The sequence below is a fragment of the Octopus bimaculoides genome, chromosome 3 (assembly GCF_046866305.1).
Source record: "Octopus bimaculoides isolate indiv1 chromosome 3, ASM4686630v1, whole genome shotgun sequence".
NCBI lineage: Eukaryota > Metazoa > Mollusca > Cephalopoda > Octopoda > Octopodidae > Octopus > Octopus bimaculoides.
The window spans coordinates 44,570,096-44,593,244 of NC_142930.1; the positions used below are offsets into that span (position 1 = coordinate 44,570,096).

At 34.3% G+C, this 23,149-nt stretch overlaps 1 protein-coding gene and 1 long non-coding RNA gene across 3 annotated transcripts; one reads left to right on the plus strand and one right to left on the minus strand.

Moving 5' to 3' along the window:
- Positions 1-3,747: 3,747 nt before the first annotated feature.
- On the minus strand, positions 3,748-8,487 carry LOC149136514 (uncharacterized). The gene is made up of 3 exons (XR_016241012.1): positions 8,348-8,487; positions 5,410-5,548; positions 3,748-3,891 (listed from the first exon to the last, which is right to left on the minus strand). It is a non-coding gene; the product is annotated as an uncharacterized LOC149136514 (long non-coding RNA).
- A 45-nt stretch (positions 8,488-8,532) lies between these two features.
- On the plus strand, positions 8,533-21,831 carry LOC106883023 (T-complex protein 1 subunit epsilon). Of its 2 annotated transcripts, none has more exons than XM_014933883.3 (10): positions 8,533-8,728; positions 12,224-12,449; positions 12,870-13,068; positions 13,745-13,937; positions 14,286-14,435; positions 17,376-17,495; positions 18,623-18,808; positions 19,618-19,755; positions 20,112-20,292; positions 21,496-21,831. In XM_014933883.3, the coding sequence occupies exons 1-10, from the start codon at positions 8,624-8,626 to the stop codon at positions 21,618-21,620; spliced, it is 1,623 nt and encodes a 540-aa protein (XP_014789369.1). In that variant the 5' UTR covers positions 8,533-8,623; the 3' UTR covers positions 21,621-21,831. The 2 variants fall into 2 exon arrangements, with proteins under 2 accessions (XP_014789369.1, XP_089204949.1); XM_089348823.1 differs by lacking the exon at positions 8,533-8,728 and adding an exon at positions 10,340-10,643.
- Positions 21,832-23,149: the final 1,318 nt, after the last annotated feature.

A 23,149-nucleotide genomic window follows, 5' to 3' on the forward strand; every position in this document is an offset into this window, starting at 1 on the left:
GGACAAAGAAAGCAAATTATTATAACCTAATATAAATTAAATATCATAACCTAGGAACCTTAAAAAAATCCATTTTATCCACAACACACACATACACTTTTTGTAACAAAATATGCAAAATCATACTGTTACTTGGTATTACATTTATTTGAGACTGTGAGGCAATTTATGCAGAATATTTGCCATGTTCAATATACTTTAGTCAAGATTTTCTCTCCATGTTTGTAGATAGTTCAAGACTAGAATAACTTACATTTCTCAATTGACAAATAATATGTACACCAACAACTTGTTGAGGTGTATGGTTTGGAATCAACGTAACTACTGTTACATATATTCTGAGGTATTAATAGAGTTCATCCTGAACCATGGATGTTTAAGTTGAAAACTATATACAATTTGTACTCTGTAACAAATTCTAGCATTTGCAATTTGTTATATAATGAAACTAGGTTGCTCATGTTCTGAATAAACTAAAAAAAAAAGTTTCTGTTTTACAGTGTTCTTTCTCTTTCACTTACACAATGCTGTGATAAGAGTTGTCTCCCTTGCACTGAATTTCTATTACTATACTTTTCTCACGGCTTAAATAATGTGCGCGCGCGTGTGGGTGGGTGTAAATGTATAGCTGTATAGATATAAAGGAAATCATTGGCTCTTCGATAAACTTAAGATATTGCAATAGCTGCACGCACAAGTTCAGATATACCTTTGGTTACAAAAGTATGAGTGTATGTAGTTTGTAACCGTCAGTCTGCTTCACACTTCCTATCTCTTTCTTTTTCTCGTTCTCTCTTTCTCATTCCCACTTTCTTCATTAACAGACATAAGACAAATGCACACCTGGTAGCTAGTTGAATTAGGAATAACAAACAAATCTCCTTCAGTTCACAAACTACTCCGATCTCTCTATATAGTTATACATATAAGAATGGGGCAAGTGTCTTCCACTTATAGTTCCAGGCTGACCAAAGCCTTATGAATGGATTTGGTAGATGGAATCTGAAAAAAGCTCATTGTGTGTGTATGTATATATATATATATATATATATATATATATATATATATATATAGAGAGAGAGAGAGAGAGAGAGAGAGAGAGAGAGAGAGAAAAGGGACAAATAGACGAAAAATTGGGTAAAAACATAGTGGAAAGAAAAGGAAGATAAAAACATGATACAAGAAACATTCACAGCTGACTTTCTTATCAGTTGGTATCCGAGACGTCTTAGTGGTTTCACACTATTTAAACCAAGACCATTGTTATCTAATGGAAGCACCAGAGCATAGAGCTACAGGAAAAAGCTGGCAAATATGTGTGAGGACTGGACAAAATAACATTACTTGTACAATAAGAAATAATGATAAGATGTAACAGACAAGGAATGGTACATACAAAATAGAAAATTACTTACAGTTGTACAATAAGCAAAAGGAATAATTATATGTATGCAGTACTAAAACAATACAATACAAACAGAAAAGGCCTTTTCAGCTATCAAAACAGACATAGTGAGACACACACATAAAGTATAGGGTTTTCAGGCAAAATTTGACAATATTTTTTTTTTGTCTGCTTTTTTTCAAGAACACCTTGAGTATTGGCAAACAGTTAATGGCATTAGAGAGCATAAAGATGAAAGCTGTAGTTGGGAAAAAGTTAAATGATATGGAAGGCTGGAAGCTATCTAAATATTGGAAAAGAGTTACTTGTAGTTATGATTTGTGCCAGATATCAAAATGCCAATATTATGAGTGCTGCTAAATCCTCTGTGAACATTGTAAAGGCTGTAAGACATGATGTGGACAGTTGCAATGGCGACTACAAAACAGGAAAGGACACAGCAGGTATTCTGTGTCCATGTGCCAGAATTTGTCCCCTATCTTTGAACAAGGACTTGGGTTCAGTTCAGATGGCTATGTGAAGCTGCTCAAAACTGTGGTCAAACCATGGCTGGAGAGAGTTGGTGCTAGAAGGCCATATGTGTGACAGCTAAATCCAGCTCCTCATCATACCTCTGGAAAGAAGTGGAAGTGGTTATCGGAGAATTTCTATGACTTCACTAGCCCAATTTCTGGCCTCCTAATTCCTCTGACAGCAATTCCATGGATTACTATATGTGGGGTACAGTTGAGAAAGACACCAACTGCTTTACTTGTAACACCAAGGCTAAATTGGTGGCCAAAATCAACTAGTTTCAGTAAACTGTTGTCTCCAAGCCATTATCTAGTTGATGTTTTTTATATTTTTGAAAATACTTTTAATTTTGGATGGGATATTGTTTTCTTTTCCTTTTATGCAAACTGTCGAATTTGGCCCAAACACCATGTTGCAGGTGTATGTGCATGTGTGTGTATTACTGTCTTCTTGCCTTGATATCATGTAATGGTTGTAAATATTACAGTTATGTAAGCAGCATGCATCATTTCCAATCTTCCATGAGAGCATGTCTGGTCATGGTGAAAAATTACTCTATTTGGGAAGAGCATCCAGTCACAGAAATTCTATCTCAACAAACTTCCATCTGACCCATGCAAGCACGGAAAAGTGAAAGCTAAGAATGCTGATAATGATGACAGTGCTGAAAGGCACAGGATGGAGGAGGTAAAATATCATGTTCATGCCTTTTTCAAGTATATCAGCAACATAAGAAAAGGGAAATGATTTCGTTAATGAAAACTGTATAGTACTTTCAGTTTCACAAGATTTTTATGTGTAATCGCTATATTTAGTTCAATAATGTTTTACCATAATTACTATTTATTTCAAAGTGAATTGAATTTATTCATTTAAAAAAAAAGGATATATATTTTAATCAATATCTAGATATATGAAAGATATTTTGAGAAAAGCATGTATATCTCATTGTTCCACTTCTAGAGAAACATTCTTCTTTAAATCAATGCTCGCAAAAAATTCTGGTACCATTTGACAATTTTGATACCAACTTGCCTGAAACCACTCCTGGTTCTATGGCACAAACTTTGTGTTTTAAATAATCTACATGAAAATCTTCCATGAAAAATTTATATTAATTTGTTCTAAAAACTAGATTAATGACAAAATTATTTTACTAAATTCTTCATTATTTTAAGAATTAACTGAAATAAAGGCAGGATATTTCAACAGAAATATGGTTATGAAAGGTTTATAGTTTCATATATTGATCTCTTAACCCACTAAAATGCTACAATCTATTGGGAATATTTGTTAGAACCATCATGTGTCCCTAGACTTGTAAGAAATTCAAAGAACAATTAACTCCGTTGCTAAATGAAACAATCATTCTTCCTTTGGACAAAGAGTAGGCAGCATGACATCTATATTCCCAGGCATGTATTTTCTTAGTGGAATCATTTTATTTGTTTTACATCCCTTTTTTCAAGCTAACATCAGTTGGACAAATATTCATAATTGAACTATTATATTACAGCTGGATACCCTTTCTGTTGCTAATTCTTACATGTTTTTCAAATAAGGGGTTTTTCCTTAATTCTCTTACCTTCAAAAGCTACAGAACAGTTTGTTAGCAGCAAATATCAACACAACAATCATTACTCTTGTTCAAACAGCTTCATGCAAGAACACGGAATATAATCATTAACACAGACACATATATATATACACAGACACATACACACACACACACACACACACACATATATATATACTTACATACATACATACATATAAAAATCATATATTTTAATAAAAGTTTTGACTATATAAAAAAGACAAAATCTCTATAGTTTATAAATAAATTCATGCATTTTAATCCACACATTGTCAGCAGTATTTAGATTCATAATGTTTCTGTTTTTTGTTTTTTTTATTCCATGACTTAGAACAATATAAAATCTCTGTCATTCCGTTTCATATGATCCACAAATCTAGAAGGAAAAGAAGAAAGAAATTATAATCTTTACAAGGTATATCAGTTTCAAATTTTGGCCTGAGGCCAGCAGAGCTTCAAAAGAGTGGGTAAGTCAATTAAATCAACCCTAGTGTTCAACTGGTACTTATTTTATGAAAAGATGAAAAGCAAAGTCGAAAATTTTGTACTCAAAATGTAACAATGGCTGAAATGCCACTAAGCATTTTGCCCAGTGTGCTAATAATTCTGCCAACTCACCATCTTATTTTAGAAGGTATATTAAAATTTGTTTTTAATTAAAATTATTTGAATATGCTTTAACATGAATGGATTCTCCGACTTAATGCTCCTATACGTGGCATCATGTGGGGGTTCAGTTATCAGGCCTCTCCACCCACAAAACAACAATAAAACATTTTCCTTACCCTACCCCAACAAACCAAACTACATCTCGCCTCTTCTCATGCACTATGTTTATGCTTGTCTCTTGCTCCCCAATCCTGTCCTCCACCCCCTCCATATACCCAGGTTTTACCAGTCACTGCATTCCCCCCCCCCCCCACTCTTTGCATTCATGTGAAGTCTCTACTCTCTACTTATGTACCTACCATTTATATTCTAACCTCATATCTTGAAGATATGTCCTTCCACTTTGCCACCACTGATCTCTCCTTTGCTCTACTCTACCATCCCACTTATATTCTGATTCCCCATTCCTTGTGAGGATACCCTGGCATTTCACCACCATCTCACTCCTGCTTTCTTCCCTTCTCTTGCTCTCTCCATCAGACTGGTTAACCATGTATCTCCTCTACAGCAACACACCTGTTCCTGGCCACAATCTTGATCACTCTCTCTCTCTCTAACCATGTATCTCCTCTACAGCAAAACACCTGTTTCTGTCTCTCTGTCACACTGTAATCTTTCACCATATGGCAGAAGATTTCCTCCTCCAATGCTCCATCCCCTCTCAAAGGATCTTTGTCTTGTAAGTTACTTGGTGACCCTACCAGTGCTGGTGCTACTTAAAAAGCATCCAGTCCACAATTGTAAAGTGGTTGGCATTTGGAAGGGCATCCAACTGTAAAAAAAAAACATGTCAAAACTGACCTCGCTTGTGCTGGTGCCATGTAAAAAGCACTCAGTCCACTCTGTGGAGTGGTTGGTGTTAGGAAGGGCATCCTTCCATAAAAACCATGTCAAAACAGACAGTGAAGCATGTTATAGTCTTCTGCCTAGCCAGCTCCTGTTAAACAGTCAACCCATGCCAACATGGAAAGTGGATGATAATGATACACACACACACATGGTGTGAGTGCATGCATATATAACAGATTTCTTCCAGTTTTCTTTACCTATTCCACTCACAAGTATTTAATGCATTCTTATTAATGTTGTACTTAGTAGAAATGATGGAAAGATATTTTGGATATATCTGTAGTTTCAGTTCAATCATGCATAAACAGGTCTGAATCTCTTCTGAGTCACTTAAAGAAGAATATAATTTGTCAGTAGCAAAACAATATTTACTCACCTTGTCATTTCATTTTGAATGATTGGCCATCTTTCAATATATGTCCATGAGGGTTTCTGACTCATTGTGAAATGTTCTTTGTAATGCCATCCAAGTTCTTGAGAAGTTGTATTGGGTTGCAAATACATTTCAGTTGGCCCTATAGTGCATGAATTAATAAACAATGATTTCAGTTAATTACTAAAAATGTATACTATGAAGCAAACTAGTTTAGTTGATTAAATTAAGACTATTTACTTGTACATATTTTAGTGACCCCAGTGGGATGAAAAAGAAAGAGGTAGAGCATATATACAAGTAAATACCTGTAAAACCCACTGTTTTTTTTTTATTTTTGCATTAAGTGTTTCTAACATAGGTTCAGGGTTGGGTGATTAAATGGACTTGATTAGTACTTTATTTTATTCACTCCTGAAAGGATGAAAGGGAAAGGTGGCCTCAGCGGGATTTGAACTCAGAAGACACAGAGTCACAAGAAATGCAAGTTATTTTGTTAAATGCTCTAATGTGTCACTCCATCACCCTAATTGTTGCATTAACTTGTTTCTAATTTAGGCACTAAATCAGCACTTCTGAGGGGAGGAGGTTAGATCAATCCCAGTACCTGACTGATACTTTGTTTTATTGGCCCTGAAAGGTTGAAAAACAAATTTACCTCAGTAGGATTTGGACTCAGAATGTAAAGAGCAGAACCAAACTCCACAAGGCATTTTTGTCTGATTGTTTAATAATAAAATGATTGTTTAATGACAAAATGAAATGTAGACAGTAATTGTCAATTACAATACTTCTTTTTTTCTTATCTTTAATTATTTAATCAGAGGAAGAAGAGTAACATCACAACCCTTTTCAGGATTTCCAAGATTGACTAGAAGTGAGAAAATTATCCTTGTTGCTAGGTGTTTGCTGTTGGTTGAGGCTGTGTATGAATTAGTTAACACTGTCCAAGCATTTAGATATGATTTATTAACATGATACAAGTCATATGAAGTTGATCATGAATTACAAATATACATGTAGAGTCAACATGATGAAAGAAATATAATACAACAAGCAAGTAACTGGATATCAAAAGCTTAGCACAGGGATTGGATTAAACAGAGGAACATATAAAGGCATTGCTTCGTGTCTACCATCACATACTGCATATCTGGATGACCATGTAGTTGTTATAACAACTTGGTGAGATTGGAGGTAATCATTCTAGGCTGATGTCTACAACACTCTGTGAATTGGTGCTCGAAACAAACTCTGTTTATAAGCTTATTACGGAGAACAACTCTGGAGAAACTATCATGTGAAGATCAGCCATTGATTGGCTGATAACTTGGCTTCACACATGAAAGACTCTTAACTCGAAGTCCATAATTGTGATGACCCAGGTTCAAGTCTGCTATATCCTCGTATCAGAGACCTGTCTTGAATGCTTGCAACAGAATGGACTCTGCTGAAGTACCCAATGGCCAGATCACAGATTAACACTACCACCAAGAACAGGCACAGCTCCTTTGATGAACTTTAACACAGCTTTCTGTCTTCCAAACTTGACTTACAAGGCGTTGATCAAGTTAAACATATTGATTTAAACACTTGTTTAAGGTGGTGCACAATGAAGTCAAACTTTAAACCACAGAGTTATTATGCAAAATTTTGAACTGCCCAGCTATATTTGCAAATATTCTTATTAATGAGTCTAAATGTCAATAATTTACCAAACTAAAAATCACCTAATATAACATTTTTTTTTTTTTGCAAATGAAAACAGTGTGAAATAAAGTGAATAAATCCTTAAGTTATTAAGTTTCTAATTCTTTCAAAGACTTTATGAATTTTAAAGAGAACATATTTAATAAAAAGGTAGCACCTTAAATGGATAATCATGTGGTATCATCATCATCATCGTTTAACGTCCGCTTTCCATGCTAGCATGGGTTGGACGATTTGACTGAGGACTGGTGAAACCAGATGGCTACACCAGGCTCCAATCTGATTTGGCAGAGTTTCTACAGCTGGATGCCCTTCCTAACGCCAACCACTCAGAGAGTGTAGTGGGTGCTTTTACGTGCCACCGGCACGAAGGCCAGTCAGGCGGTACTGGCAACGGCCCCGCTCAAAATGGTGTATTTTATGTGCCACCCGCACATATATTGTATTTATTGCAGGTTAATCAATAACTGAACTGTTATGAAATTTACATGCTGAATTAGTTACGTCCAACCAAGGCCAGATTTAAGACACATAGAAGCCCTAAGCACTTAGAGCATTTTGATTCCCCCATATATATGTAATTCAAAATATAAACAATAATAAACCATAAAATAAATTTTTATTTTTCAAAATGAAACAAAACAATATGCCGGAAAAGAATGTTTATTTTTGTATACTTCCACTTTATTTATATTTGAAAAGTTTTCTTCTACTTGTTTTTAATTGCAAAGTCTTTGATCAGATCCTCAAAATTAATCTTACATGACACATCTGCTTCCATACTTAGTAGACATAAGGCATCCCGAATATTATTTTAGCAAATTTAAAGTGAATTCTTTTGTGCCATAAACCATTTCTGTTTCCTTTGATGCCCTAAACACGTACTAATTTTGCTTAATGGTTAATCTAGCGCTGCGTCCAACAAACAATGAGTAGCTTCCATGTAGTCGCTCGACCTACTTATAATAACAATTAAATCTCCTTCGATTTGCACCCACTGTCTGAGAAAAAAAGGCGTTGGACCGCAAAAAAAAAAAAAAAGAGAAAAGGACACATTGAATAAGGCCATACTAGATATCTGAGAAAGATTAAATGAAAAAAGGAGGGGATGATCATGGCTATAATGTCCTCACAGATATACTTAATCTGAGCTAATAACAAAACGAAAAAGAAGAGATTTAGGAATAAAATGACTATTTTAAGAGAAAAACATATTGCTTTTTCGACCAACCTTTAACATTTCTCACATGTTTTATTTTAAGTCTTTTTAACTCATTAAATGAACCATGGTGTTCAAGATTAGAAGACGAATACATTTTGTTCACACTAATATTTTTATTACGTTGCCAAGACACTGTTTACAGGAGACGAACCTAGCGAGATTCTCGTTACTGACGAGATTCCCGTTGCTTACTCGCACTCTGTATTGATCATCTTTCTCCATTGTTATCCATTATTTATTCATCGACTGTAATCTTATTGCATCTCCGGCTTTATCCTCTTCAAAATGTCCGCAATGGGATCATTAGCATTTGATGAGTATGGGAGACCATTTATCATCATTAAAGATCAAGAGACCAAGAGCCGACTTACCGGCATTGATGCTCACAAGGTAATTCTTTCTACAGTCATATGTCGCATGATGCGATAGCATGCTGTTTTTTTCTTTCTTTCATTATTACTGACTTGCTTATTTTCGTTTTATAATAATTTATACAAACAAAACTATTAATCTGTTATCCTTGCATAAAATTCCAATTTAAAAATATTTGTTGGGAATTGTCGAGTAATTTAGTGAATTAAATGTCTTTTCATTGAATGTTCTAGAAGTCTCTCTCTCTCTCACTTAAGTTACAAACCATTTATAATTGGTTTAGACATTTTATTGTTACCCTTTTAAATTCTTTATTTCAGCCCCACCTAAAATAATAAAGTAGAATATTTTGTTTTAATTAACTGACAAATAACAATTTGGGCATTAAAAAAAAAAAACAAAGAAAACAAAATGAAATGTCTAAGAAAGTATTTTTTATGAAAATTTTGTTATATTTTGAATCAAATTAATTTTTTGGAAATATATATATTCTTTATGTAGTTTCTCTGTATATAGATATTTTCACTATGTATTGACTCATCTGACTCATCACGAATGGCATAGATGCTGTCTTTTCTGAAAATATTCGATCAAGCTATTCACTGAAAAAAGATGCTTATATGAAAATCAGGACTAGATGTAATTAAATAAATTACCAGCTCGTTTACGATAGAATTGTTGAAGAAATTAAATTTTTGTCCAGGCCTCTTCATTACAAGCTGTATTGTTTAGCTCTAAGTAAATTTCGGTCGAGCAGACGTTCCAACCATGACCATACCATATTTTTTTTCAGGGCGGAGGTGTGGGATAGATCGCTAACAAGTTTGATTTTCTCCCTTTTAACTGGGATTTTTCAATTTCTTTTTTTTTTTTTTTTTTTTTGCAACGCAACCCTTTTTTAATTTATAGATGTTATCTGAAAGAAGAATTTAACTGCTACTTTCCATCCTATGACAAGATAGCTTTGCTGCACAGTTTGATTTGGTCGAAGTTCTTTTACGCTCTGGTCGATTTATTTGTTAAATTGAATGAAATTTTTAACTCATCACGAAGTCTTGTCAGGTCGCGGTTTCAAAGCGACGAAAATATTTTGACACAAATTAAATTTAACATCAAATTATTTATCGAAAGAATGCCTCTTGATATCGATAGACTATTTGTAGTACTATGATACTCTTTTTAAAATCATGAAAAGAAAATCCTGCTACTAGAGCAGTAATGTGAAGAACTTTGAGGACAGCAAAAAACGTTATTCTACAGCAGCTTATACGGTTCTGTTAAAATAATTAGTTATTCGAAAGATTTTCATTTTCAGTTGTGATACTACTTTTGTAGGGAACACATTTTCTAGAGCAATCTAGAGTCCGCCTATGACAATATATAATTTATAATTCCTCATCTTGTTAAAATATTTGTTAGGTACTACTAAAGCAGCGCGGACCCGAACGCGCAGTCGCGCGTCCGCGCTAGCTAGTCGTGAGTGGTCGATCCTAACCCTAACCCTAAACACGTATTCATTTGCACACGCGGGTTAGGGTTAGGGATAGGGGGTACTACTAAAGCAGCGCGGACCCGAACGCGCAGTCGCACGTCCGCGCTAGCTAGTCGTGAGTGGTCGATCCTAACCCTATCCCTAACCTGCGTGTGCAAATGAATACGTGTTTAGGGTTAGGGTTAGGATCGACCACTCAAGACTAGCTAGCGCGGACGGGTCCGCGCTGCTTTAGTAGTACCTATTTGTTACAGAACGACATAAAAAAACTACTAGTTGTTTTTGTACTTATAATGCTCGAGTTCTAAGGCAACTGCATAGAGAAAACTTGTGAAAGTGTTGCCATTTTTGAGGTCTGTTGCGAGAAGTTGGGTGTGAATAAACCAGATAAAATTGCTGAGAGAAATTCCAAGTTAAGAAGCTTTGCTTGAAAACTGTAAGGTTGTTCATTTTGAATTTTTTATCTTTTGTAATTTGGAACTTGTTGATTACATAAGACAAATTTGAAATGAATGTTCACTAAAACCCTGCAAATCATTAAAGAAATTTGACTTGATAGAAGGTTTGTAACTAAGGTGATAGAAAATAAGTGGAAATTTTACACTTCATTTGGTGCAACTAAGCACATGCAAGATAAAAGTATTGATAAGTTGGTAAAATGTAGCCATTATAGTCATAAACTAAGAAAGGCAATAATGGAGTAAAAGCTGTAGATTTTGAATCTTTTCTGACACAGCTGCATCTGGGTTTTTTGGTTAATGCACCTGTCCAACCCATGCCAATGAAGAAGAAAACAGTCGTAGTGTTTGATTTGAAGAGTGTTGCTTTTATCTTTTGCTGAGGACATATGTAAGCTTGTAAGGAATGAAGCCAGTATGCTCCACTGGATGTGTAATGTCAGTGTGCATACACGACAAAGTGTAAGCACCTTGAGAGAAAAGTTGGACTTAAGAAGCATCAGATGTGGTGTGCAAGAGAGACGACTGCGTTGGTATGGACATATGGTGCAAATGGATGAGGACAGCTGTATGAAAAAGTGTCACATCCTAGCAGTTGAGAGAATCTGTGGAAGAGGTAGACCCATGAAGACCTGGGATGAGGTGGTGAAGCACGACCTTTGGAAATATGCTGTGCTTGAGAAGACCCGGCAAGCCAAGTGAGACCATAATCCATGGCCTATGCCAGCGGTGTAACCAGCCTACTTATGCATTGCTTGTGAAAACCTGTTGAGGCAAGTGTAATCAAAATCAAATTCGCTGATGTAGCCAATGACAGCACTGCCTGACTGGCACCCATGCCAGTGGAACATTGGTTGGCATTAGGAAAGGCATCCAGTTGCAGAAACTCTGCCAGATCAGATTGGAGCCTGGTGCAGCCATCTGGCTCACCAGTCCTCAGTCACACCATCCAACCCATGCCAGCATGAAAAGCAGACGTTAAACGATGATGATGATGACTTAGATTTGGAAGGTTTGAAATTAAGGTAATATTTGCTACATCTTGCACCTGAGACTGTCCTTTGTTCTATGATACAAACTTCCCATTCTAAAATTATCTAAACTCAAACCTTCAGTATTTTTGAAATTACTTGAAACAAAGTTATTGTATTTCAACAACTATGAAGCAAAAGGGTTAAGTTTCATTATAATTTAGCTTATTTCTTCAATTCCTCTATTGATCAGAGTACATATTGCACTGTACAAATGATACAGTTTTATTGCTGATTTTTCCAATATGTCATTACTTGAAAATCTGAATTATTGAGATAATCAACCAAACCAGTTTTTAATGTGGAGGAGTGTAGAGTAATGTTGCAAGTGCACATTTTAGGAACTGAAGAATAAGGTAAAGTTGACTTCAGTGAGGCTTCAACTCCAAACTAAATATTGTGATCAGTTATGTGTAAAACATTTTGACCTTATAAGTTAATCATTTCAGATTTGAATGTGTTTGTCTAGTGTCTAGTGAATTAAAAGTTTAAGTGAACTAGTATTAGTAATGATTTTTATTTATTTTTTCAGTCGCATATTTTGGCTGCGAAAAATGTTGCTGACATATTGAGAACATCCCTGGGCCCTAAGGGGCTAGATAAAATGTTGGTCAGTTCAGATGGTGATGTAACCTTAACTAATGATGGTGCAACTATCCTAACCATGATGGATGTAAAACATCAGATTGCAAAATTACTTGTACAACTCTCCAAATCCCAGGATGATGAGATTGGTGATGGAACTACTGGTGTTGTTGGTAAGAATATATGTCATCGGTACTCTAATTAAACTAATGTTTTGTTTCTCTTTCAGTGCTCATGTCCCTGTACTTAAAATAAACTATCTGCATTTGTTCTTTTTATCATAAATCCAGACTTTATTTCATCAAATTCATTTTCTTTATCTTTCCAAGATTCTCCTACTCTGTTCCAATAACTTAATTATACTCTTCTAACCACAGCCCAGGGAGCTGACATATCCATCAATCATATTCTTAACATCCCGACTTCTTGCTGTTTTTTATGTCTCCTTCAACTCCTGTTGGGTCTCTTGCTTTTCCACTCTTTATTACTCTTGTTGCTTTCTCAACTTCTTTCACACTTATCTCTGCAGTGCCATTCACTTTGCACTCGACAACCTCTCCATATATCTTTTCCACCTTTTTTTTTTTTTATAGTATTGGCTGGTGCTTTGTTGGAACAAGCTGAGAAATTGCTAGACAAAGGAATTCATCCTATCCGTATTGCTGATGGTTTTGAAATGGCTGCTACAATTGCTGTTGATCATCTTCATGACATAAGTGAAGTTTTTGAAACTGGACCTAACAACAAAGAACCTTTAATTCAACTGGCAATGACTACTTTAGGTTCTAAAATGTAAGTTTTATGAAAATTTGAATATTAAAGATTACTTGACACTATTGAAAGAACCTTAACCTTTTCTAATATTCAGTTAGTGTCCTGGAGGAGAAGCGATCACAGCCTTCAAGGCCAGTGATGTTAATGTCATCAACATAGCTTTTGAGTAGTTTCAAATCAGTAGCTGCAGGACACAAAAAACGTGCAAGCTACAGAATCTTTGCTGTTGATATTCTAGAGCAAAAGGGCTGGACTTAGTGGTTACTATGGGTTATGGGAACAGTATGAGTGTGAGGAGAGGCAATTGGATCATTTGTGCATTGAGGTGTGCTGGTGGGCAACTTTATACTTATTAATCAGGTAACTTTTTTTGATGCACTTAAGATATTTGTTAGTGTATCAGCAGCATTGTCCCAGATGTGGAGCTCGTCTAACTTTGTAGAGAGTTAGTGGTTGTTGGGGGCTCTAAAGTATTTTCTGGTTCTGAAGTGGAAGGGAACTCTTTGAGAGATGCAGTGTTTGTTGCAGTTGTGTAATCATCAGATCCTCAGCGGTGTCAAAGTTTAGCATTTGAAGTGATTGTGAGTGTTCTATTATCAGTTCTCTCTAATGAATTCATAATATAGGTTTATACTGTTATGAATTTCAGTTTTTGTTGATATGATTGATAAGAACAATATTTTCTTTCTTCCAGTATTAACAAATGTCACCGCCAAATGGCTACAATTGCTGTAGATGCTGTTCTGGCAGTTGCTGACTTGGAAAGAAAAGATATTAACTTTGAATTGATAAAAGTTGATGGTAAAGTTGGTGGAAAGCTTGAAGACACTGTTTTAGTTAAAGGAGTTGTTGTGGATAAGGATATGAGTCATCCACAAATGCCCAAAGTAAGTCTGTTGATCTTTTAACAAGTTCTGTTTAGTAATTCCAATTTTTATGCAGTCTGTTTTCTAAAACAAGTAGACTATCTTAGAAATTGAAACAACTCACAAGATTAATAGCTGATTGACCAAACATCCAAGTTATTTTAGAACAAACATGAAATAATGATTAAAATTCTTTTCATCTGAAAACTGAAGTAGATGTGTATTTATATATATTTATGTATTAAATCAGCAACTTTATACAACAAAGAAAATTGTTGTAAAAAACATCTTTCAAATACAATAACTTAGGTGTATTTTGTTGAGATTACACCAAATTTCAATTTTATGAGTCTATAATTTTTATTACAGCAAGTGAAAGATGCAAAAATTGCCATACTTACCTGCCCATTTGAACCACCAAAACCAAAAACTAAGCATAAGTTAGATGTTTCATCTGTTGAAGATTACAAAAAATTAAGAGACTATGAAACTCATAAGTTTAATGAAATGGTTGACCAGGTAAATAATATTAATATTATTCATTAATATATTTTTAATTTATATAAACTGTTCTCAAATTTTAGCTTGTGTAAATGTTAACAGGTCAATAACATTTTTATCTTCACTTTAATTTTTGTGTATTATACATTTTAATTACATTTACTTACATATTTTTATTATAATTTTACTGTTAAACAATGATTATCAACACTTTTTTTTTTATGTGGTCGGTGCTTTGGTATTTTTCTACAATCTATATTAGATACTTCCAGACTGATGTGATCAGTGTTGTTGGTATTCAGCTTAAATATTTTTGTTGGTTAATATTTTTTATATTCACTTTTTTGTGCTTGCATAGGGTATACAGGTGTTTTCCAATACAGTGTCTCACTACTTCTGGGATTCTTTTGTCATCTCCTTTGTACTTTTAAAGCATTCTCCTCCACTGCTGATTAGATCACTTAATGGAAGCTATCAACTATTCTGAATATTGGAAGTAAATTTATTTTACTTGTTTGCTGATTGCTAACAACGTCTGCCCATCTGCTGCATGCAAGGTCTTTTTTCTTTGCTAGCCTACTTGTAATTCCACTATACTTGTTGTGCACCCATAGTTTACATTTGATACATTATATGAAATTCTTACTTACTCCTTTTCTATATGACACATCCATTTCCCAGATGACAGCAGTACTATTTTCTTTCCTACTTACTAAAACTTTAGTCTTTGCTAAGTATTTTCTGAGGCCACTTCATTCTAGGTTTTGTTTGCAGGACTAAGCAACTGGTCTTAAAATCTGTGTTATGACTTAGAGGAACATAATAAACAGGAGTAGGCTGAGAACCAAGACTAGATGTACACATACTTGCACACTAAATTCTATACTGAATTGTCACTTTCACTTTCTAACAGCATCTCTATGGCCTTCATCACTCTCACAAGCCATTCATTTATACCTAGTTTTCAGGCCTTCTGCACATCCATGAATGCAAGGTATCATAGTAGACTCTGCTAAAAACTTCTCGTAGTTACCTTTGGCAGAAAGCATTGTAGTACCCCAACTTGAAACAAATCTAAACCACCTCTCATCTAAATTGGTTTTCTTTCTAATCATTTCAATTACTTTCATAACTTGATCCATCACTCTTATGCTTTTGTAATTGCTTCTTTGTCATTTGCCTTTTTAGCATTAGATGATGGTACTGCTCTGCCAGTTATTGTATTTGACACCCCTCTCAACTAACTGGTTGACTTTGTGTGTGACAAACTTGAGTTCCTACTCCTCGAGATATTTTCAGCATCTCAACAAGTATCCCTTATAGAGCTACAGCTTTCTCTGCCTTCATGTCCTTAATGGTCATTTGAACACTGAAGCTGTTCACTTCGGTAGCTGATTCCCATTTATGTGTGTATTTGGTTTAGTCCCTCTTCCTATGATACATTTTCCATATTCAATAACTTCACTCAGTAACATTTCCAAGCCTATTTTTTTCTGTGTCATTGAATGTTAGTGCATAACTGTCATTTTGAACACTCCTTTGTAATCCAGGACACCCTCACACCTCTGCTCCTCTCATCACAAAGTATTTTATCTTTTTTCTCTGCTATGCAAATTTGTTGTCTAGCTTCTCTTCTGGCTACTTAATATTGTTCTTTGCTGCCCCACTTTTTCCTCATCTTTCCAGACTGTCTTCACCTTTTTTACTCTGCCTTACACATGACACCTAGATTCATTTCATTAGTCTGTACTCTGTTTACTGTAAGGCTTTATTCCTGTGTTTGCATTTTTTCTACACATTCTGCTCTTAGACAAAGTTGTTAGTGAACAGGAGTTCCTTCAGACAACCAGCCTTAAACTTCTCTGTCATGGTTTTAAAACAATAAACAGGAGAGAGCTGAAAACTGGATCCTGATGGACCCCCAATGTACATACTGACTGCACCTCTGTATATGGCTTGTATGGTCCTCACAAACCAGTCATCTACTCCCTCACTTCCTTCACTACCATCAGATCACAACATGGGACCCTATCAAAAACCTCTAGGTTGATGAATGCTAGATGTAGAGGTTTACTCTCAGCCTCTTTTCTAGTTGTCTGGCACAAAACAAGCTACTTCCTGTTCCTGATTGCTTTTGCAATAACTCTCTGAAACTTTCATAAGCTGGTTCAGCAGTTTGTTACCTCTGTAGATTCCTCTTTCTATGCATCTTTGCCCTTCTATCAATTTACAATGATACTGTTATGCTAGTCATTAAATGGCAAGTGGGTAAATTTGTATCTGCTGTGTTTGAGAAGGAAGTTTGTGCAGATGCTTCTCATACATTGAGGTGTTTTCCACTAAATGATTTGCTGTTTCTTCCATTACTCAACAAATTGTAGTTAAACTTCAATGAAGTAGTAGAAAGTGGGATCATGTATGCACATAGAGGCTCTATGTGTGCATGTTTGATAGGAGTGTATGCAATCTTAGAGTGAGATTGTGGATCAATAATTTGCATTTTATCTATTTAAATGAGTGAATGCATGTGTAAATATTCCAAAATGTTTTCATTAAATCGATTCTGCTTCTCAGTTTATATCATGTCTTGTGTATGACACACACCAGTCACACCTATTTCTTGAAATGTTTAGTAATCCATTTTTATGGTAATTTCTGACATTGGTTAGTAGTTTTTATTAGTTTAAGATTGACATTGCGTTTTTGGCCAATGTCTTGGTCATTCTTTAAACCATTTAGAAGTATAATTCTTATAGTATTCAACTATTTGAATGTTTAGTGTGCTAACATAAATCAAGTTTTATCTTTGTATCATGTTAGTTGGATGTCTTATTTAAAACTAATCTGATATGTGTGATGTTTTACTTGTGGACATTATATGGAGTTTGTGAAGTGTTATAGCTTCACTTTATTTAATCAGACTACTATTACTTAATACGTAACTTTTTTGTATTTTAGGTAAAATGTACTGGTTGTAACTTGGTAATCTGCCAGTGGGGATTTGATGATGAAGCTAACCACCTGTTGCTTCAAAAAGAACTGCCTGCTGTCCGTTGGGTTGGAGGACCAGAAATTGAAGTGAGTTGTTGGCATTTTTTAACCCTTTTTCTATATCTACGTAAACAATCTTGACATCAAGAAGTCAGTTATTGTCTCCATTGAGTAACATTTTATGATTTATTTCTACTTACAGCACTTAAGCTTGATATTGTACTTGAAACAAATTTTAACATATTTATAATAAAACTAAGTGCAATTGTTCCCAAACATGGGAACAATTGATTAGCTTGCATTGCTGTCTTTTTTCCATTCCTTCCACTACTATTACACCAACCACTTCTCTCACTTTCTTGCTCTTTGAATAACTCTTCCTTCATATTACCTTTCTCGCAATCTACTATTCTCTCTCATTTACTGTCTTGTCTGTATCTTTTAACCTTTTTATGACTTTTTCACTTTCACTGGCCATTATGTAACTACACTACCCTGTCAAAGTACCTTTGCTTGAAACTTTATAAATTTTCACTCAAATAGTTCTTAAGTTCAATTAAAAAATAACTGTACCACTCTAGTCATGAAAGTGTCAAAATGGTTTTGGTATTTGTGACAGTGGCTTTCTATACTTAAAAAATATATATAAAAAAAAAAGATGCACCCATTTTTATACTGCTTCTAAAATTTAGCAGAGCAATGCTATAATTACATCTAAAGGTATCTCAGAATAATTGAAATACAAGAGGAAACTGATCAATATAACTGTTCTTGCAAAGATGAAAGAATTGATTGATTATCCCTTCAGACCCAAGATCTACCAACTACTAGCCTCTTAGTGGTTGCTCTGAGGGTACTATGTTTCTTAGTATTACAATTGTCATAAAGTTGGCAGATTGGCAGAATTGTTGGTGTCCTATTTGAGCTTTTTACATTCTGAGTTCAGATTTCATCAAAGTCAACTTTATAAGGTCTTTTTGTGAATAGAAAGAAAGATGGCAGTTTACTCTAGTCTTCTAAATGTTATCTCAAGTTTAAACTGATTCTTCTGATGTGTGTGTAAGTAGAGAAGAGGATCTATACAACTAATTGCTCCACTGATTCACATTTCCAAAAACTGTCCTACCTGTATTATACTGAGATGAAAGAACAGTTCTTAAAAAAAGCATTTAGTTACTAAGATACTGAATAAATTAATTGTAATTTCTTTCCAGCTCATTGCTATTGCCACTGGAGGTCGTATTGTACCCCGCTTTTCTGAGTTAACAACTGATAAACTTGGGAAGGCTGGAATTGTCCGTGAGCTAACATTTGGGACTACTAAAGATCGTATGTTGGTTATTGAAGACTGCCACAATTCCAAAGCTGTCACTATTTTTATAAGAGGTGGAAATAAGATGGTAAGTTTTCTGAGAAATTTCTATATTATTTGGCCATAATAAATATTTTGTCTAAACTTCCCTCAAATATAACAGTAATTTGTAAGCTTTTTTTATCTTCAAGTAATGTATTCATCATAACAAGACTTTGTGATATACATTAACGTGTTTTTTGTTCATACTTACTTTTTGCACCTGGAGGCATTTGATCCAGTATCACTTCTAAGCATATATTTGTTTGCATACAAAAGTAAATTTTAAAATGGGTACATTTGATGGATTGGGGTTTTGCAATATTTTTTTTTCTCCCTGCACTACTGGGAAAACTGAAATAACTGTTTTGTAGGCACATGAGGGTGGGGATTTTGGCTAATATACACTACACATTCACCAGCTGTAGTTTGTTGCAGTTTTCGGACCCCCCCCCCCCCCAATCACAATTTTTGTCAGAATTTAAAACCATTTTGACATCACAGATAAGTGCGATGAAAAATAATTGAATATATTTAGCTAAGAGCAAAACTTCTAAAATAGATTGTGAAAATTTAAAGTATTGCTTTGTATAGTGATTAGCTCATCAATCATATTTATAGATGTAGGTTCATGTCCTACCAACAGCCTTCAACTTTGTTTCCCTCTATGCTATTATTTATAGCTTTACCTTTGAGTTAAAGATGATTTACAAAAGCAAAATATTTATACATATATGATGATGATGATGATGAGATATATATATATATATATATATCATTAACATTGTAATAATTGATGATGGACTGATTTTGACGAATACTTATAAAATAAATTGTAATTTTACTTTTTAACTTAAGATCATTGAAGAAGCAAAGAGGAGTCTTCATGATGCATTGTGTGTCATTCGCAATATTTTGAAAGATAATCGCATTGTTTATGGTGGTGGAGCAGCTGAAATTTCTTGTTCATTGGCAGTGGAGCAGATGACTGACAAAGTAATTTATTTTTCTGTTTACTATTTATTAAAAATAACTTAGTGTTATAAAACAGCTAAATGGTTCCTGTTTTTGTAAAACTATAGTACCAAGCAATATCATAAGTTGATAAACAAATATTTGTTACTTATATTCATGCTCAAGCAATGTTAATTATGTGTTCTTAGAGTTAATGTTTTGTAATGTGTTATAAGTTTTCTCAGAAAATTTTAATTCAGCATTATTTTTCATTTACCTTAATTTGTTTTTATATAATAAATTTGTCTTTATTAAACTTTTTCTTCTATTTTTTTAACTGTTTCTATATTAGATTCTTATGGCACTTATGATATTGATAGTAAAAATTGCCCTTTCAGATTTCAACTATTGAACAATATGCTATGAGAGCTTTTGCTGAAGCATTAGAATCAATTCCATTGGCTTTGGCAGAAAATAGTGGACTGTCATCCATTCGAACATTATCAGAAGTCAAGTCAAGACAATTAAATGAGAAAAATTGTAGACTAGGAATTGATTGCTTAAGTAAAGGAACTTCAGGTAAAACTCAATAACTGTTCCAAATGTTTGTCATTTAAATTCTTTGTAATAGTTTTGGTTGACAAATATTTTAATCCTCTCAATTTAATAGGTTAATTAAAAAAAAAAAAACTAAGAGGTGTTCTCTCTCTCTCTCATACATATTGAGGACAAAGCAGTAACTTTTTTTTTTTTTTTTTTTTGTCCCTACTTTTCCTTGCTGGCAAAGTTTCAGTTGGACTTTTTAGGCAGTATTTTCCAGCCAAATGCCCTTCATAACACCACCTGTTTTACAATACTTCTTACAACATGGATGCCCTTCCTAACACCAACCACTTTGCAGTGTTTGCTTGAATAAGTACTAGGCTTACAAAGAATAAGTCTTGGGGTCGATCTGTTCGAATAAAGGCGGTGCTCCAGCATGGCTGAAACAAATAAAAGAATAATATAATGATCATTGGTATATGTTGTGAAAATAGTTTTTACTTGTTGTTTTTTCACTTTCACCTGCCCAAATAGGTTGAAAGTGGATTACATGTATATTTATAAGACATCTATTCTTGAGCATTGATTTCTTGTCTCAGATCCGACTTGGTGTTCCAGTTCGTTTCTGTAATTTGGAAGCTGCACAACTTCCATTCAAAAAAGCATTCCAGTATATGCCTTCATCTCCTCCATTCAGAGGTTTTCTAAAGCCCAACAAATTAGTCCTCTTATTATTATAATTACACTTACCAATATGCTGAGAGGCCCCACTTTTAAAATATCTCCAAATTTTAACTCTCTGCTTGAGGTATTAACTACCATTATACTCAGAAATAGAAAAAGGAAAATTCCTCGGAATTTGTTTGATAAAAACAAAAAAAATCAGCAAGCAAGAGATCTTTCGACAGGGAGTTCTTCCTAAAATACAGTTAAACTCACACAGAAGAGTGCTTTGTTCCAATTTTCAATCCCAAACAGCAGTATTATATGTATTACAGTTTTTAACCTGGTTACAGTTGCACTTTCGGCATAGGACTGAAGGATGTACTTCAAGTAGACTTTGTAGTTTTTCTATTTCAACTCCCCACTTACACATACTGTTTTTAAATATAGTATACTGTCATTTCAATATATACCACTTATAAAATAAACTGTTTATGGTAATGTAATGAAACAGTAATTTCATGAGTTATATGTAACTTTATCTCATGTGAATATTTCTTTTTCTTCCAAATGCAGATATGAAAGAGCAACATGTGTTGGAAACACTTACTGCCAAGAAACAACAGATAATGTTGGCTACGCAGTTAGTTCGTATGATCTTGAAGATTGATGATATTAGAGCTCCTGGTGAAGCATATTAAACATATGCATATAGCTTTTATTTCATTACTGGCCAAGTCACGTTTTATTTAAAGGTTTTCTTCTACCATCTCATGCTATATTCTTTGCAGTCATATTTTGCCTAAAATTTGTATACACAAGAAAAAAATTCAGTGGAAAACAATATTGCAGCTTTTTTTTTTTTTTTTGTTTTTTTTTTCTCTGATTGTTATTAAACACATCTGACATTAATATTGTTATTTTCAATTATTCCTCATTTCTTGCCTGCAAGTAAAATCGTCATGGCAAAATAGTTAAATAATAGTTCTAACCAAAAGGTTTCAAGTTTAATCCTACTATTCTGTTGTATTATGGTACTTGCCATAGCACAAAGCTCTACTAATCTCCAAATGACTTGAGTAAAACACTTTATCTGGTAGAGAAATTCTTTTAATACATAATTGTTCGTCTTCAGGGTATTAAATAGAATGCCTTTGCTCTTTGTTCTGAATCTAAATCCAGCTGAAGTCAACTTTGCCTTTTGTCCTTTTGAGGCTCTTTGTTCTGAAGTCAACTTTGCTTTTATCCCTTTAAGGTCAATAAAGTACCAGGAATTGATTCTTCTTGGAGAAATCAGCTGTGTTTAGACCTGGAGAGAAAGAGGTTCTACCAAGTTTGATATGGCCCAAGACATGCCATATTTCATGGCTATGTTTCTAGAATACCATCAGGAGTTAAAAGATCATCTTCATCACTGTCACTATAGAAAATGCCTTACAAATCACAATTTAATATTTGGAGGCAATAGTTTATTTGTTCGTGTTCTTTTGGAAAAGTATGAAATTCATAACCTCTCCTAATGTTCACTTTGTGTCTTCTAATTTAAGTCCTTTCAATAGCTTGGAGACAGGTGAGCTTTGAAAAGTTAACCTTGCTCTTCCCAAAATGAAAGTCTTTAATGGTTACCCAAATGTTTGTGGGGCATTACATTTACCAAAAGTTCTTCCTCACTTAATACTCAAATAATGTAATCCTTTTTCAAACTGGTTCTGTTACAATATTCCTTCAGTCTATAATGGTAGTCTAAAATATAAACAATTACTTAAGCCATTAAGTTTAATATCGCTTTCTTGTATAAGATGAAATATATGGATAGGATATATTCTAATTTGACCTGGATTTATTTCTCTTTAACTTGAGAACAGAGATTAATATTGGCTTGGTAGCTTGCCTATTGTATGTGTGTGGATGTTGATATTTCACATGTAGCCATGTGAGCAAAGCGGTGCTGATGTTGACATTTTATTTGATTGCTCTCTACTTTTGAAGATCAGTGAAATATAAACATCTCTTGGCTGGAGATTGGTTCCCAAAGCGAAGAGGGAACTGGGCTATTGGAGTTCTGTGATGCAAGCAACCTATTAATCTGCAACAGCAACTTCAGGAAGCCAGCCACCTGATAACCTATCAATCAGGTGACTCTGCTAGCCAGATTGATTTCATCTTCACCAGACAGCGGCGTGCATGGTTGCTTTTAAATACAAAGACCCTCCCTGGTGAAAAATGTACC

Coding starts and splice junctions, on each gene's coding strand:
- LOC106883023 (XM_014933883.3), top strand. CDS start 8,624: ATGTCCGCAATGGGATCATTAGCATTTGATGAGTATGGGAGACCATTT. Junction 12,450..12,869: donor TGGAACTACTGGTGTTGTTG/GTAAGAATATAT, acceptor TTTTTTTTATAG/TATTGGCTGGTGCTTTGTTG. Junction 19,756..20,111: donor TGGAGCAGATGACTGACAAA/GTAATTTATTTT, acceptor TTGCCCTTTCAG/ATTTCAACTATTGAACAATA.